The following is an 18,790-nucleotide window of genomic DNA, read 5'->3' as shown; positions in this document are numbered from 1 at the left end:
TATTAATTGAAAAAAAAATCCCCATTTAAGTAGACCTACCCAGTTCAAACACACGTTCAATTGTACTGCTACTGTAGATAAACATATCTACAATATACCTGGGTTAATTAATGCAAGTATAATTTAATATATGCAAGAGATGTGGTCCTCAAAGTTTCCTCATAAACCAAATCATTTTAACTCAAACACCTGATGCATTCATAAAGCACATATCGAAGGGTCCCCACTAAAGTTTTTTTCCCCCTTATAATGAAAATTCTAAGTCCCATTCTATGGAAAAATTTCTTATGTAATATCTATCTCATTTTATATACATCTTGAAGTTTTAAATATTTTATATTTTCTTAAGTAGCAAACATCTTGTTTTAAAAGCAAATACAATTATATTGAAAATAGAGCTGAAAAGATTTTAACATCAAGATAGCAGCCAACGATCAAAAGCCTGAAATTTGTCCAGACTCCTAAAACCACTTGTAGTTAACAATACTTACTCTGGAGCAGTGGTTCTTAATTCTGTTACATGGTAGGTAGAATGGGAGAAGGGTGTGGACTTAACTTTGAGAATCTAGTGAAAGCTTTGAACTCACTGACTCACAAGAAAACAGCTCATATGCAAAATACCAAAAACAATTTTCACATGCTTTCCAAAGGGATTTATAAATCCCTGAAAACATCTCAGTGAAGAATCCTAGTCTACAAAAGAGAGAGAAAAGTGGTATTAAACAGTATCAATTCCAAAGGTTCTAGGAATATAGGAAGAAAAAAAAATAGTACATAGTATGTGTCAAGCACTGTGGTTGGGCTTTCTCATTTGATCTTCATAACGAGCCCTGTGAAATAGGTAATTATCCCAATTTTATAGTTGTGAACTTGAGATTTAAAGAAATACAGTGACACTCAAGGTCAGACAATTCAGTCAGGGGCTGCAGTGGATGGAAGCCTGTCTCAACTCCACAGTGCTTTTTCCATTGCACAAAGCTGCCTATTCTAGAACATACACACATTCTTAACCTGGCACTCTTCCACTTGGACATTAAGTGTTCCTGGACACCAACTCATCTCCCAAAATATTCTTGGGGTAAGCACAAAGTAATGAGGATCAAAGTAATGGTACATTTCCCACTTTATTCCTCCAAACCCTGAGTTATAGCACCACTACTTCTTCTAATTCCAATGATTTCATCTTTCAAACCTTGAGGGTATTAACAAAATTAACAATCTTATTAGCTCAGGCTGACATCCCTCATTTATACCTGATGCTTTTTTTACCCAACATCTGAAATCATAGTGGATAATTTTTTTTAAATCTCTACTTAAAAAAACCAAATTAGGATTATAGGAGAGAGATAATAAGAACAAATTATATCTACCAAATTAAAGTCTTTTCATAACTTCTTTATCAGTTTTTGGGTTTTGCTGTTATTGTTAGCCAGATCACTCACTTGCTGTGCCTGCTAACCATAACAAAGCAAAATTATCTAATGTAACATACTAACTGAATTTTGGACACTTTCCCCATCTTTAATAAATTTTAAGTTCAACAGACTTTCAATAATGTGTGTGTATGTGTAACTAAACAGTTACATTATTTTTGCTACACTCACTAACACTGTTTCCAGCCTTAGTACTTAATCTATTACTGCTTCCAGACTTAAGAGATGAAAGGATTCAGGCTGATAAAATAAAATTAGTCCTCTATAGCAAGGAAATAAAAATTTGCTATCAGAAAACTAAGTTGGATTACTACAATGGCAATCGTAATATATAAATGTAACAAATTAATATGTTGTAAACCTTAAATTTACTCAATGTTACATGTCAATTATTTCCATTTTTTTTAAAGGGAAGAAAACTGAGCTGAGTGCTTTGAGTACCTCAACATTTCTCTTCCTTAGTTTCTAAAAAGAGAGATTACAATCAATTTAGAGTCCAAGCGAATATCTTGAGAGTCAAAACTCACTTCTAAGGAGTAGCCCAAAACACAAAGCAGAAAATGGCACTCAGCTACAGAATACCTATATATTAGGATTTCGAAGTCACAATTCAGAAAAACTCTTTTCTTAAAAAAAATCACCCACCCTTTATAGCCCACATATATCAAGCAAAATACTAAAGGGGAAAAAATATTGTGACTGAATTGGCTGAATCAACAGTGATACGGCTTCCAGAACAACTTGGAAGATTATTTCAGACATTAAAAACATTAATCTTACAAATAAGAAAGCCCAGAATCCTAGACCAGAGGCTGCAATGCCAAGTGAAAAATCAACTGCTAGTACCAGAATGAAAGTGTTGCTCAGGAGGTTAAGGTACATGAAAAGAAAAAAAGAAAAAAAAAAGTAGTAGGCTTAGCTTAAGAAAAAAATGGTACACTATTACTATTTGTGGGACCTTAGAAATTTAGTCCAAGTCTTAGGTTCCTCATTTGCCAAACTGTCAGGATATTATGTGCCCTTACACCACTGCTTTGCTAATAAATAACAGGCACCTACTCTACACTTTATGAGACAAATAGGTAGAATTCCAGTTAAAATTCTAAAAAGGAAGATGACCGATGGTTCTGATTATCAAGTTTTTTTTTACATAGGAAACTAGTTAAAAGTGATAGAAGGCACTTTCTAGATTCATAATCTTAAAACACCTCAATAAGGGAAAAAAGAAGGCACATCTAAAGAAAAAAAGTGATCACTCAATAGCACAAACATATATACATACCAAAGACAGGAGGTGGTAATAATCAAAATGGCACAAACATTTAAGAATATGTAAAGTCAAGAAAACTAGCTAACAGTTAAAGTATCTTACTCATCTCTATATTCCCTGGCTAGCACAATATTTGGTATATAACAGGTATTAAATAAACAATTCTGGAATTTAATTGTTGGCGTTCAGCAGTACTGCCTTAATAAATTCCAGAGACAAAGCAGTAACTCCCTCACTCTGGTTGTCTTTCTTGTCTCTATCAATTTTATCAAAGCCTCCAATCAGTGGGGATATCACATAAGAGAACTTGGGGATTTTATGTAAGATCAAGTTTCCTGGGCCAGGTTAAGGATACAAATACATATGTATATAAGTATGTATGTATCTATGTGTATGTGTGTATAGATACATAGATAATCTATAAGTAATTTTAAAATGTAGTGATCCCATATGTAGCATAGGTTCTCAAAATAATTCATGTCAAATTAATTCCATTACCTTTTTGACTGAGTTACCATGAAAGAAACCAACACAAATTAAGTACCACCTATTTATTCAACAGCAAATATTGATTAACAAACATGTACCAGACACTATGCTAGGAGCTTTACAGATGATGGCTCTCTATTTAACCCACATAAAAATCTTATGAATGAGATTCTCCCATTTAATAAATAAAGAGCCAGCTTACGAAACATTAAAATAACCTGCCAAGATCATGATGGCTATAAGTAGAAGCCAAAATTCAATCCAAAGTCTAACTTCAAAGTATTCTCCCTTTTACCACATTGTATGGCCTCCTAATGAAGAAACACACTGTATCCTGTCTTCAAGAACTTGACAAAGCATCTCATGACATCCCCTGTGGGCAAGACTAATGTAGCTATGACAGAAAAGTTAGATTTATAATACTGGAATAACCATTTTCATTAAAGGCTTTGTATCCACTAGGTAGTAGCCCACTGCAGTCAGTCTTAAGCTGCTTTCTGCTTCCATTATCACTAATATATACAACACTCCCTTAATAACTGTTTCTCACCCAAGGAGAAAGAGGACTGTGGCCCATGCATAGTCTGAAAAAGCCCTACCCTAAGATTGTGCATGTCTAAAGAAATATATATCTCTGGTCACACATCACTTGACTACAGTGAGACCGGCTGCAGAGCTTTGTACTTGGCCTTCTCCCCCCACCCCGCCCCACTTCTTTCAGTCTTTATTAATGACCTGATGAGAAATTAAAGACATTCTTATCAAATCATCAGGGGACAAAGTTAAAATGAATCGCTAATCCAGACAGTAGGGCTCATGCCTTATTCTTCTTTGCATGCCCAGAACCCAACCCAAGTGCCTGACCTGCAGAAGCTCAATGCTTCTTCAACTACAGAATCAAAATTTAAAAGGATATTAACAGGCTTTAACCACTGAAGCAAATCAATCGAAGCTCACTTTAATGGGTCAAATACGTTAGGGATAAAAATACTTAACTACAAAATTCGAATTTGAGGAATGTAACACTTTTTTTTTTTTTTGAAGCAAAAAAGACTAAGATAACAAGCCTAATATTAATCAATGTGACAGCTACCCAAAAAGATCACAGAATCTTTTCTTCTTCAGTGTTAGAAAACAATTCTCAATAAGGGAGGTGATAGCCAGCACCTCTCTACTCAGTTCAAACGACACATGGAATTATTTCTACAGCTCAAGGCATCACATTTTAAGGGGACAATGATTAAATGGTGAGTGTCTAGAAAAGATGTCAAAATAGTGAAATGATTTACAATGATATCATAGGAGATCCAGTTAAAGAGATTAGAGCTGTTTAACAAAGAGAAGACAAGACCTAAGATGTGATAGCTATCTTCAACTATCAGAAGAGATGGCATGAGCAACCAAGATTCAGAGGGCAGAACTAGGACTGGAAACTACAGGGAAACAGATTTTGGTTTTACCAACAGAGAAACTTACTAGAAATCAAACCTATCTAAAAATGAAACTGGCCACTTCAGGGTATAGTTTTCTACTTTCTATATTATCAGTTCATCACACCTTCAAGATGTACAGAGAAAAGTGGACACTCAACTGAAATATTAAACAAAAGCTTGAAATGGAGAACCATAAACTATCTTGGGTTCCTCTCAGACTATAATTCTTTGAAATACGAATGCCTGAGAGTATACTTTGCAAAAACACAAAATGTTTTACAAAAATAGGTAGTAGTAGGTTGTTTTGTTGACAAGAAAAAAGGGGAACTCTTTCTCTCCTATCTTCTGCATGATCTCTGTTTGGAAATTAAAAGCATACAAGGTTGTGTTTTTATGGGTCATACTGAAGTCAAATTTCTCTGAAAAAATTAAGATGAGATGAACTTGTACCTGCAAGAAAGAGATTAGACATAATACTGTTTCTACACACAGGTATGCCACAAAATCCTCAATTCTGTAATGTAATCCAGATACTGTTTGTGTTGAGTTATATAAATAACAATATGGACTGCTATGCTTTAATACTGAAGATCTGCCATAATTTCATCCTCTCCTGTGTAGCTCACACAGGATCTTATGTAGATTCCTGGGATTCTGTGCCTGGTCACAGATGGGGCTTTTGGGATCTCTTCCTAGAGTTGGGTTGGATATGAGTGGACATCTGATGGGCAGTCTCCAGCAGTGGTTTCTCTCAGATATTTAAAAATCCTTAGCCTGCTTTTAGCTTCGAGGGTGTTTTTGGAATGTATAATGAAAGGGTAATTTTCAGGTTGAAAGGCTAAATTATCTTTTTAAAATATTGAGAGCTCAATTTTTTAAATGGTTTTCTCTTTTATCTTAGATCTGTAGCACACAGGAAAACACTAAAGGAGTGGTCTATAAATATCCAGAGGCGGTGTGACTTTAACTACTCAAAATGTGAAGTCAGATCTGGGTTCAAATTTCAGCTTAAGTAGCGTGACTAGTGGCAGTATGATCAGCATATTACTCTACTTACCCAAGCCTGTTTCCTCACCTGGAAAATGGGACTTGTAAAACTATCTACCTCCTAGGCTGTTACAAGAATTAAATGACAGAAGTAAAGTACTCAGCACAGGAAGAACTTAATAAATGTTATTATTACTTTACCTAAATAAATTTCTAAACTTTCAAATGATCATACGTAGTTACCCTATGAATCTCACTAGTAACACTCAACAATAACAAATCACTATTAAAATTGTGTAAGTTCTCTTGTACAAGGATGTAAGAAGAAAAGGAGTTTCCTGGCATTAACTTTTTCAGTTATTATGCTTTACACAGTAGGAGCAAAAAAAAAAGAAAAGAAAAGAAGTAAAAATAGAACATGGAATCAGAACCAGAGCATCTTTGTAAATTCCAGACTCGGTAGCTTAATCATAGCATCAAGCATCAAATGTCACAACAATTAGAAGATGGTACATTCTGTTAAATAGTATTCATGTTCTTACACACTCCATAGTCGTTAATTAAAACCTATTGTGCAATTTGGGGCAGTAATAATAAAACGGAGAGTTTTCACTGGACCAGGTGCTAAGTCTTTTATGTGTATTTGTCCTGACAACCCTATGACCTACATAGATACTATTATTATAGTCATTTTTAACAGATGAGGAAATTTAGGTAGAGACAGATTAATTAACTTGCCTAAAATCGCACAAGTAATTAAATGGATGGAGGTGGGATATGAACCTAGGCAATCAGGCTCAAAAATCCACTGGACTTTACTGACTAAACTGATCAAGTCAGATTAGTTAGATATTTGTCTTCTAACATGTGCAACCTGATTTCTTTGGGAAGGGAAGACTGAAACTGCCTCAAAAGCCTGGCTTCTCTCTCAATCAATGATTACATTCTAACACTCTTCTGAGTAACCATAATGTAGCTGCAGAAGAAAGCCGGCTCTATATTACAAGCAAAGATAATAGCAGCAGCTAAACGGTTAGTTTGGGGACCAACTGCAAACTGTTAGCCAGTATTCACATGGCGTTTTCATGTGAATGTGAGTCGACCGACCTCGCAGAATATAACTGACCGACAGTCAGACCCACGCAGGCAGCAGTGAAAACTGCGTAACCCACACCAGCAAGCGGTCATTTCAAAAACCCTCCAGAGATGACTGTTTTGCCAATCAGCACGTTACTCGAACACAGGACAAAATGGAACTTGCATAAACACTTAGTCATCAGTAAGCGCTTAAGTTATAAATCACCTACTTCGCAAAATCAAATCCTCAACTAAATTCCTAATTCCGAAAGAAACAAACAAAAAAAGGGATGACACTCGGTGACTGTAGGGCGAAGGCACCTAGGGCCCAGGCGGAAGCGAAACGAAGGGGAAAAACTAGCCCAGTGATGGGGACTCCACGAAATACGCAGCCAAACGTGGGGCACTGGGGACTTTTCAGGGCCCTTCCACTCTCCGCAACACCCCCACCCCCGCCATTGGCCTGTCCTTACGTCTACAGGCTGCCCCGACCCCGCGTGTCCCCAGGACGAATTCAGAAAGGCAATTCGAAGGTGGAGGTGACAGGCCTGAGATTTGTGAGCCCAGATCCAGGGACCATGGCAGCAAAGTCCTCCTGGCTCTGGAGGGGTAGGGACCCCAAGGCGCCAACTCCCGCCCCCTAGGGCCCGCACCTGCAAAGTGGTAATGTGCTTGTCGTTGAACTTATTCTCGCAATAGCGCAGCACCAGCGACGTCTTCCCTACGCAGCCTTCACCCAGCAGCACCACCTTGAACGAGTATGCTCGGCCTGCCGCTGCCCCGCCGCCGCCGCCGCCGCCGCCGCCGGCCGCAGCCATCCCGTCGCTTCCCGGCCACCCGAACCCTAGAGCTGCGCCGAGCTCCCCACAGCCGCAGTAGCGCCTTCACAGTCACGGGCCGCGCAGGCCCCTTGGCACTGGTCCCCCAACCCCAAGCGCCGTCTCCACTCCCGCCTGGGGGCGAGGTCTGGAAGGACCGAGGGAGAGTCCGAGAGTGAAGGGACCCAGCCACCACGTCAGGGACCCGACGAAAGGCGAAGAGCAGCTGCCTTTCCGCCTCCCTCTAATGGCGTCTCCTTCCTCCTACGTCATACTTCGGGTCACGTGACCGTCGCGGCCGCGGGCGGCCCCTGGGACTCGGCCCAGTAGAATGTGCCTAGATGTGGGCGGGGCTCCTGCGGCTTCTTCTTGGGGTGAATGAAGTTGGAAGAGAGAGGATCTCCTACGTGCAGTTTCCGGCAGATCCCGGCTGTCTGCGGGTCACCACCGCTCTGCATTTTGTGAGAGCCTGCAGGAATAAGGAATGAGTAGTTTGAGGCAAGGCCAGCTCAGGTGGAATATCGAAGTGCAGGACGGTATCTTTCTTGACCAGGGAATGTTTACAAGGCTAATGACCTCTCGCACCAGAGTCGCTATAAGCCAGACTGCCAAGGTGCCCTTCAACATGTTGACAGTATTTTTCTGTGTATTCCCAAATAATAATTATTGAACTTTTTTAAGTTCCCAGACTGCCTAGTCTCCTCCTTATCTTTCAGATCTCAACTTAAACCGGAAAGGCTTCCCTGACCCCTCTTCCTCCTGTTCTTCTACCCCTCTCCTCCCCCACCCCCCAAGTTAGGTATTTCATTATACCAGTATACCTTCTTTAGCAGTGCTTAACCACACTTCATGGAAATTACTTTGCCGAATACTTGTCTTTTTTAGGCTGTAGATTTGTTAAAGGAAAAAACTTCCCACCTTTGAATTTCCAACTCCAAGTGCCAGGCACATAATAGATGTTTTATAAGTATTTGGGAATGAATGAATGAACAATTCAATACATCTTAAGCCATAATGCGTTGGCTCTCCAGTTTTTCTGTCTTTTATGAAGCTTCTCACTTTCCACATTGACTCGCTTGTTTGATGATTGCTTATTTTTCCTCATCTGCCTCCCCTTTCTTTCATGAAATACACTCTTCTAAGAAACTATGCTGGTGTTTCTGAAAATTTGCAACTAGAAATCTGGTGTCAATTAGGTGCTTTTTTTTTTTCATCAGACTCCTTTTCCACTTCAAATCAGATATTCCAATCATTCATTCAATAAATATTTGAAGGTGCCCACCACATATACCAAGCCCTGTGCTGAACAAGATACAATGTCTTTGTCACCAAGAACTGACATTTTAGCAGGGAAGACAAACACAGTCAATTATACAATGAATATTTTCATCTTAATAAAGCAGTTCAGAATATTTTGCAAATTATATGGGGACCCAACTGGTTTAACATGCTAGAGAAGTCTTCCAAGAGAATGTCACCTATAGGTAGGAATAACCTAGTCAAGGAGAAGAAGAGCTTTGCAAACAGAACAGAATGTCTAACTGCTTTGAGGTAGGAAGGAGCATCTAAAGTTGAGCAACATAATGCAGAGAGGAAGAGAGTGTCAGATGAGACTAGCAAGGAAACCAGGAGTCAGTACTGAAAGGGCCCTTCTGCAAATGAAGGGTTTTAATCAGAGGGACTGACGTAATCAAATTTGACTTTAGAAGATCACTCTGGCTGTACTGTAATTGGAAAATGGATCAAAGGAGGATAATATTACTTAGATTTATTTAGAATCAGCCATAAAGAGAACTTATGTTTTTATAAAATATCCTCATGATTATATCTGAGGACCTATTCTCTACTTCATTCCTCCTCTTAAGGTCTTTGCACATTCATAAACACTTCTAGAATTAGGAAGAAACTTCATTTTGAAGGGGTCCATTCCACTATACATTCTGAATTCTTCATTTTGGATTGAAATCTGCTTCTCTCTGCCTAAAATTAATTGTTCCTGGCTCAACCTACACAGCATGTATTTAATCTCTATTCTTTGTGAAACATCTTCATACATATAAAGAAAGCTATGTGACCTTCCTTTAAGCCTTCTCTTTTCTTCTCTTTTCAATATAGCCGATCTTTTCAACCACTGTTCAAATGATATGGGTCCCAGATTATTTAATAGCTTGATCATCTTAGAACCTACATGCAGTACTTTGCATTTATTACTGAATTAAAACTATTTAAAAATTTTTTAGTAAAATAAAATAATCTTTAAAGTTAAAATATTTCTCTAAGTTTAATTTACATTGGGGTTTAAGAAAAGTATTGCAAATGTTCATGGATTGCAATACTTCAATTTGAGCAGAGTGGGTAAATATGGATGTAAATTGTGGCAGATTGATAATGTCCCCCACCCCAAAGATATCAGGTCCTAATACTTGGCACCTGTTAATGTCACCTTCTTTGGAAACAGTCTTTTCAGATGTGATTAAATTAAACTTTTTGAGATGAAGAGATTATCTTGGATAATCTGGTCTGGTCCCTAAACACAGTCACAAAGAGGGAAGCAGAAGGAGATGCTACACGCAAAAGAAAAGGAAATGTGACCGTGGAGGCAGAGATTAGAATGATGCAGCCACATGCCAAGGAATGCTGACAGCCACCAGAAACTGGAAAAGACAAAGAATAGATTTTCTCTTAGAGTTTCTGGAGGGGGTGCAGCCCTGCCAAAACATTAATTTCAATAATGAAACTGATTTTGGACTCTTGACCTCCAGAACTGGAAGAAAATAAATTGTTATTTTAAGCCACTAAATTTGTGATAATTTGTTACAGAACCATAGGAAATGAATATATAAATATATTGGGAGAAAACAAGTAACCTACATTAGTCCAAGCATTGAAAGAAATTCAGGCTAATTCTGGGATAGAGTCTGTGCTCTTAAGAACTGAAGTCAGTCTTGGAGTCAACTATGATTGGTCTACGTAAACTTAATAGAGGATGCCACAAAAAACTGGAACTCAATTCCTTCTTAGATAGGAGTTGAAAAAAATGCGAGAACACCTCAGTGATAGATTGCTTATTGATGAGGCATGGTAGAGTACAAATTCCAATGCATATAGCTCCTTTGCACCTCAACGACAACAAACACACACACACACACACACACACACACACACGCACACAAGCATAATTATACAGGTGAAATCAAGTTAACCATGAACATGTAACACAGTACCGAATGGGAAAAGTTACAACAGAAAGGTAATGTGTAGCTCTAATAGTTTCTACAAGACAAGAAGAACCAGCCCACTTGTTTTGTGGTAGTTATAATGTTTACAAACTACTTTTAATGTATGATGTCCTAGTTTTTTTGATGCCCCCTCTTTTCTATCTGTCTTCTTATGCCATTTTTGTCAATTATGACTAACTTCATGGTCTGCAGTGTGACTATCTGGGGCCCTGGAATGTTGAATTTTGATGAATTTTCCAGCGTTGAGGAGTCAGGTAATGCTTTTTGTTCATTTTGGAGGGAGAGTGATTGTCAACGGCTTTTGTATGTCTTCAGTTTATTCATTCATTCATTCATTCATTCATTCATCGTCAAACAATATTTATTCAGCATTTACTATCTGCCAGGCATTGTGCTACAAATGTAATTCAATCTGATATGACTTCTGCACTCATAGAGTTTACAGTTTAATGGGAGCTACAGATAATTAAAACAGTTATTATAAAGTATGGTAAATTGACATGTATGTGGAACTATGGAACCACATAAGAATGGGAACTAACCCAGCTGTTACAGAAGAAAGCAAGTCAGAACAAATGGACACATTCTTTTATTTTCAATTTTCTTAATATTTCAGCAGATTTGACTCAGCTAACTACTCTTTTATGGCATACATTCCTCCCTTGACTTTCAGGTCATCACAATTTTCTGCTTTTCTCCTACTTTATTGGCTGCTTCTTTTCCATCTCTTTCTTGGCTCCACCTGTTCTCAACCTCTAAATGTTAGTGGGCTTCCAGATTCAGTTCTCTGCAATAAAACATTCTCTCTCTAGGTGACCTCATCCAATCCTCTGGTTTAAAATATCTTCTACATGCTAACGAGTCTTAAATTTATATCTTTTACTCTTGAGCTCTTCCTCAAGCACCAGTTATGTATAGGCAACTCCCATTTAACATCTTTACTCAACTGTCAAATAGAAATTTCAAACACAATATGTTTAAAATGGATCCCTCAATTTCTCTCCAAAAGTTGTTCCTCTCTTGGTTTTTCCCATCTCGACAAATAGTTCTATTATACATCTATTTACTGAAACTAAAACCTAACCAGTATTTCTTGTTTTCTCTTACTCCTCACATCCAATCCACTACCATGTCCAGTCAATTGTATCTCCAAAATAGATCTTGAATCAATCAACTATCCATCTCTACCACCCTAATCCAACCCATCATCAACTTTTTCCTAGGCTACTACAGTAGCCTTCTAACTTGTCTCCTTGCCTCTACCTTTGCTCCACCATCCACTGCAATCTATCCTCCAAATGGCAACCAGAGTGATTTTCTTTTTCAATAAAACAAACATACTCGTATTTCTTACCATGACCTATAAAGTCCCGTGTAATCAGGATGTTGCCTGACCTTCCACCTTCATCTCCACATTGAAATCTAATTTCTATTACCTTGTAAGAGTCAAACAATTAAGTTCAATTTTAGAAAAATTCAATTTCTTCCATACCTGAGTTATGGACAAAGATCTTGTACTCTCTATAGAGTAAATAAATTATCTGAACAGTGAAGGAGGAGAAGGAATCAGCTAGGCAAAGCAATAGGTACTCAGGTTTCAGGGAACAGCATAGCATTAAAACAAGCACCAGGAATAAGATGAACATGGTAAGAGACGAACGTAAAGGAATAAATAAGATCATATAGAACCTGAAAATAATGCTAAGAATTTTGGGCTTTATCACATGCACAATGAGCAGTCCTTTAAGACAGTGAGATACAAAGGGTGGTCTGCAGACCATCAGCAACAGCCAGAAGCTTGTTAGAAATGCAGATTCTCAGATTTTCAGTCCACACCTCTTCCATTAAATCAGAATTTCTGGGACAGAATCCAGGAAACTGTGTTTTAACAAGTCCTCTTTATGATTCTCATTCATGCTAAAGTTTGTAAAGCACTGATTTAGGAAATTGAGCGGATAAGACTTGAGGAACAATGGTTGTGCAAATTGAGAGGGAAAAGGAAAGATTTGCATCCTGCTTTCTGGCTTAGGCAATTGATAAAGATGATGCTTTTCACTGAAATAGGAAACACGAGGAAGAAAAAAATTTGGTTATGTTCTTCTGGTTTTAGACATTTTTTATTTTGAAATGCCTGAGGCAGACTCAAGTAAAAATATCCGTAGGCAGTTGGGCCTGTAGCACAGAAGAGAGATCTGGGCTTTTGAGGCAAAGATAAGAGAGTCATCATACAGACAGGAAAGTAGACTCCACAGGAATGGATAAGATCACTCAGGGAGAGTGTATAAAATTGAGAGAGCCCTGGGGCCTAGAACAGTTTTAGTAGAATGGTAGGGGTTGAAATAAACTTATAATGCTCAGGAACTAACTAGAAATGGTTGATTTAGTCCAGTTCAGTGGTTCTCAGCCAGGGATAATTATGCTCCCCAAGGGACAATTAACAATATCTGGTGACATTTTGGCTATTGTCATTTAGTGGGAAGTGGTTAGGGATGCCGCTAAACATTCTATAATGTGCAGGACAGTACGGCCCCATTTCCCCCTGCCAGCCCTACAACAAAGAATTATCCTGCCTCAAATGTCAATAATGCCAAGGTTGAGAAACCCTGCTTTAGCCTAATAAAGTGTGTATATTTTTGCATAAGTTATATCCGCTGGGTGCATTATATTGTAAAGGCAAACAGAGAGTATGGCTGAACAAGTAGTAAGACAACGGGAAACTCAAGAACTCAGGAGACTATTTCCAATTTTGCCATTATTTTCTATGTATGTCTTTTAAATAACCTTTTAAGTATTCCTCAGCTCCATTTCTCCACTAGGATCATCTTGTATCCCCAAGGTATTTATAATCCTCCATTGAACATTGGTTCCTATTTGCAACTGTTACAGGGAATACATTCTTATTATAATTAGGTTTCTCCTTTAGGGGAAAAAAAAGGGAATTAAAAAACACTTCTATAACAACTAGAGAAATTCTAATACAAATGCATTTGTTTCTTATTAGCTTTTCTATAAATATATAAAGTTTGGGTTTAATACAATGTAATAGGCAATCATTGGAAAAAGAATAAATTGAGTATTAGGAGTTAAAGCGGAGAGGGGAAAAAAAACAGGAATACAATAAAACAAAGGAACCTGAGGAAAATGAAATAAAACTTAAGATATTATTCCTGCACCTGCCAGGATCGAACTGACATTTGAGGCTTGGCAGCAAATCCACTATGCTGGATTTCCAGTATAGTCTAATGTGCTCCCTTCTGGAGGCTAGAACTGTGTCTGTCACATTTTTTAATTTCTAGATCCAAGAATGTAGTGCTCAATTAATATTTAATAATTAAAACAAGTGAGTAAATAAAGCTAAGCCTATAAAATACTGAGGTTTGAGAAATGCTCTTGGACATATGTGGCTTCGTTAAATAAAATTGTCAAAGCATTTACCATGTTAAGCTAATAAGAATAATTAATAATAGAGTGCTCACTTCAGCAGCACATATACTAAAACTGCAACTATACAGAGAAGATTAGCATGGCCCCTGTGCAAGGATGACATGCAAATTCATGAAGCGTGCCATTTTTGTGATTAGTGGTTACCAGAGGGAAATGGGGAAGGGGCGAGGTAGATAGAGGTCAAAGGAGTCAATACTTGGTGATAGGAGGAACTCTAACTTTGAGTGGTGAACACGCAATATATATATGACGTATTGCTAAATTGTACACTTGAAACTTATTTGAGTTTTTTAACCAATGTCACTCCAATAATTTTAATTAAAATTTTTTAAAAATAGAAAAATAGTCATCATCTACTGTGAACTTTCTGCGAACTAAAACCATTTGTTTCTTTACTTGCTCAATCATTTGACGACTTTTGTTGAGTGCCAGGCAAAATGTCTCTGCCATCATAGAACTCATATGCTAGTATGGGAGGCAACACAGAAACAATTGCACAATGTGTAGTAAGCCATGTTAGATGACAATCTGGCATCCATACATCCTTCTTTCGATCAGAATCCTTTTCTTGCTCAGGTATCCACTTTCTCCTGTGCCAAGAACTATACCCTTAACTTTTCAGTTGGTTCTGATCTCATCTCCCTGTGGTTCTTGCCAGCTCACTATTCTGGTATGTGAAGCAACAGTTCAAATAAATGCTTCTTGCTGGTAAACAAAACTGAGCTGTAATTGTAAGTATTGACCACAAAGGGGCACAAGCAGCTCAATGAAATTTACCATGTTGGCCTGAGTACATTCAAGACTGTAATTCAGAAGTCCTTCAAAATGAAAAAGAAAGAAGCCATTGGGAGATTTTCTTTAGAGTTGTAGAAAACAAAAACATTCCAAGAAACATATGGGCTAGGGAGAGAGAGAAAGGAATAGTTCCCAAGCCATTTATCCTTAAGTTGACAGTGTTAACTAAAAGTATCTCAAGAAACTTTATATATTCTCGTCAAAGAAGGGATTTAAGCCAAACTTTCAGATTCTCAGAATTTACCAATTTCTACTAAAAATATACACTCTCAAAAGTTAAAAGGGAGGGTAAGTAAAGAAGCCAAACACTTCGGATTGCAAATGTTTGAGAAGTAAGACGGATATGTGCAAGGCAGTTCCTCTGGGATGGCAGCTCCAACTCCATTTTAAAATTTGTGTTCACTACTTTCAAATATGTAGTAATGTTCATGTTTTGAAGCCAATATACATGTGTTTCTTTGGTTATCCTTCATTCGAGTATAGTCAGCCATGTCAGATGCTGAAAACAACCGCTGTTCTACAGGAAGAGATGGTTTGATTCAAACTCTCAGACATTGAAGAAGGGATTACAGAAGTAACTATTAAAAAATGGTATGTGAAAAGTGATACTGTGTCTCAATCTGATAGCATCTGAGAAGTCCAAAACGATAAAACTTCTGTTAACTATCACCAGTTGTTACGGTGGAATCATTAAAAAACTGTATTATGATCTAGATGCTATTGCCTATGTGGGGAAGCCATGAATAGACATGGAAATGGAAGCTTTAAAAGATTAAGAAGATATCGTTGAAACTCTTGCTGTGCTCCATGATGAGTACACACTCCAAGAGATAAAAGGCCAAAAGATACTGGTAACTCCAGCAGTTTGCCGCTTTGCAATGGAAAACAATATTAACTCAACTATTCGGAAAAGTAGACAGAAGCTAAATTACCTCTTTTACCAAAAACTGAAATTATGCCGCCTCCACCAAAACCAAAAGGCAAAACTTACACCAATATCAAAACCTCCAATATTCACGGACAAAGACAGAACAGAACCCATAAAAAACTTTCAATGGCCAGTCCTGGTGTCTGACTGATTTGCAGGGCCCAGCAAAGGGACTGAGTTTCCAGAGCCCTGAAGACAAGGGGTAACACCCCAAAATATGGACTCATTTTCCACTCCACCTTCATTGGCCGAGCAGCTGCCAAGAACAAAGGTCGCATCTCCCGATACCTGGCAAACAAATGCAGTATTGCCTCATGAATTGATTGCTTCTCTGAGGCGCCCACAAGTGTATTTGGGGAGAAGCTTCGAGAACAAGTTGAGGAGCGACTATCCTTCTATGAGACCCGAGAGATTCCACAAAAGAATCTGGAGGTCATGAAAGGAGTCCATGGTTCATGCAAAGGAAGCAGCTGCTGAGATAACTAGGAAGCTGGAGAAACAGGAGAAGAAACACATGAAGAAGAAAAAAAATGGTTGGCTGCCATTGCTCTTGTATCTCCAGAAAACAGCAGTAGTACGCCAGAAGAGTGTGAGGAGATAAGTGAAAGACCCAAAACGAAGAAAAAGCAAAAGCTGCAGGAGGCTCCTCAGGAGAATGGAATGGAAGACCGACCTGTCTCTTTAGCCAAGCCCAAGAAAAAGAAATCTTTTTCCAAGGAGGAGCTGATTAGTAGTCATTTAGAAGAAACAGCTGGCAGTGGAAATCTTCCCTTCTTCAAGAGGAAGAAATCTTTCCCGGAAGAGGAACCAGTTAGTGACCCTGAAGAGGCAGGAAAGAGGAGTGTCCCTAAGAAAAAGAGGAAATTCTCTTTTAAGGAGCAGCTGCTCAGCACTGGACCTGAAGAAGCTGCTGGCAGCAAGAGCGGCAGCTCTAAGAAAAAGAAAAAGCGGCAGAAGCTATCCCAGGGAGATTAGAATGGACAGTGCCCTGGTGGAAATAACCACCCACAGTGACATTTCCCAACCCATCCCTCATATCTCAGTAAAAACATTCACAAGTCAATAAAAAAAAAAAAAAAAAACTATCAGAAAGCAATGATCAAGATCATGTCTGCATCCCTGCATATACCTCAGTTTGAGTATCGTATTGAGATTGACTTTAGTGAACTGGGTAAGCTATGAGAAGAATTAAAATTCATTATTTCTGCTCATGGAATTAAACTCTCCTTTATGCCTTTTTTTAAGAGCTGCTTCCTTGAGATTACTACAGTTTCCTATCTTTAATGCTTCTGTAGATGAAAACTGCCAGAACATAATATGTAAGGCTTCTCATAACATTGGGGTAGCAACAAATACTGAGCAGGGATTGATCATCCCTAATGTGAAAAACATTCAGATCTGTTCCATATTTGAGATCACCTCTTAATTGAACCACCTACAGAATTTGGGCTCTGTGAGTCAGCTCAGTACCACTGATCTTATGGAAGAAACACTTACTTTACTCTTTCCAACACTGGATCAGTTGGTGGTACCTATGCCAAATCAGTGATATTGCCACCTAAAGTAGCATCTGGGGCTCTTAGATCAATTAAGGCCCTTTCCTGGTTCAAACAGAAAGGAGACTTATGTAAGGCACAGATAATTAATGTGCGCTGGTCAGCTGATCACAGAATTATTGACAGTGCTACAATGTCACGCTTCTCAAATTTGTGGAAATCCTACTTAGAAAACCCAGCTTTTGTGCTACTAGAGCTGAAAAAGATTGATTACATCCTTGAGCTTTTTGCATTTCCAAAGAAAATATGGAACCTCACTGTGCCAGCACATGTTCTTCATTACAATTTATATCATAAATTGATTTGTATTGCATGATTAAGGTTCTAAGGCACAATATTTGATCACTATTCTGTTATATGTTTATTGAAAATGAATAATGATGTACTAGTTCTCCTGGGACTGTCATATTTTTAGGTCATAGTGTGACTTCTTAATATGGTGCTTAGCTCTGTGTGTCAATGGATTGAAACTGGCAAGAACAACAAAATTAATATTTCTAAAAGACAGGTAACCATATACAGTATTTGCCCTATTGTTTTCTTTCTTCTTATTATTTTAAACTGACTCTCAATGAAATTTTTCAATTACACTTAGTTGGGAAAATATTTATATGTAAAAATATTTTCCATTTCTCCACAATAATGCTAATTGCTATATAAAAGAAACGTAATTAAACTTAGCATTTAAGATATCCAGGAGTATATTACTCTGTAGAGATCATTATCTGTAAATGTCTTATTTATATGCATTAATATCTTTTAAAAGGGAAAATTATAAGCGGATCTTTAAAATGCCTAATTATAGTTTTATAACCAGTAAAGAGGAAAGAGAGGCATCTAATGGATATTATGGACATTAAAACAAAATAATAAATTTTATACAAAAATAAAATATCATCATGATCATTTGTTTGAGATCCACTTTAATCAGAAACAGCATCAAGATGAATATAATTAAACACGTTGATTTGCATTCAGAAATTTGTTTCAAAATATTGTCTAATTGAAAACTGTGTATGTTCAAGTGAAGTTTTATGATACAAAAAGTTGTTTCAGTCTATAGCCATAGACTGAACAAGCCTGATCCCTTCTGATCTCAGAAGCTAAGCAGGGTTGGGCCTGGTTAGTACTTGGATGGGAGACCACCTAGGAAGACCAGGTGTTGTAGGCATTAAAAAATGAAAAAATAAAAGATTGTAAACTGACAAGGTCCTTGCAATCAGCGAGGTCAACCAAGGGTTGCCTCACCTAAAAAAAGAAAAAGAAAAAGTTATTTTAATATCTACTTGATTGTTTTTATAATGGGAATAATGTTTAAATT

General features: G+C 37.8%; 1 protein-coding gene, 1 non-coding gene and 2 pseudogenes across 2 annotated transcripts in view; 3 read left to right on the top strand and 1 right to left on the bottom strand.

Annotated features, from left to right (window-relative positions):
- The window catches only part of RAB21 (RAB21, member RAS oncogene family), a 28,940-nt gene extending 21,152 nt beyond the window's left edge, over window positions 1-7,788 (bottom strand). The window contains exon 1 of the mRNA XM_006923751.3: window positions 7,343-7,788. Coding sequence (XP_006923813.1) covers window positions 7,343-7,507 — 165 coding nt within the window. The 5' untranslated portion in view covers window positions 7,508-7,788. The remainder of the gene's footprint in view (window positions 1-7,342) is intronic.
- A 3,127-nt stretch (window positions 7,789-10,915) lies between these two features.
- On the top strand, window positions 10,916-17,785 carry LOC102897144 (annotated as a pseudogene).
- Window positions 14,215-14,321, top strand: LOC112472530. Its single transcript, XR_003043636.1, has one exon. It is a non-coding gene; the product is annotated as a U6 spliceosomal RNA (small nuclear RNA).
- A 739-nt stretch (window positions 17,786-18,524) lies between the features above and the next one.
- Window positions 18,525-18,640, top strand: LOC112472414 (annotated as a pseudogene).
- Window positions 18,641-18,790: the final 150 nt, after the last annotated feature.

This window comes from Pteropus alecto, unplaced genomic scaffold, assembly GCF_000325575.1.
Source record: "Pteropus alecto unplaced genomic scaffold, ASM32557v1 scaffold76, whole genome shotgun sequence".
Lineage (NCBI taxonomy): Eukaryota > Metazoa > Chordata > Mammalia > Chiroptera > Pteropodidae > Pteropus > Pteropus alecto.
Note: the sequence above shows the minus strand (reverse complement) of the source record. Positions and strands in the feature narration are given on the sequence as shown.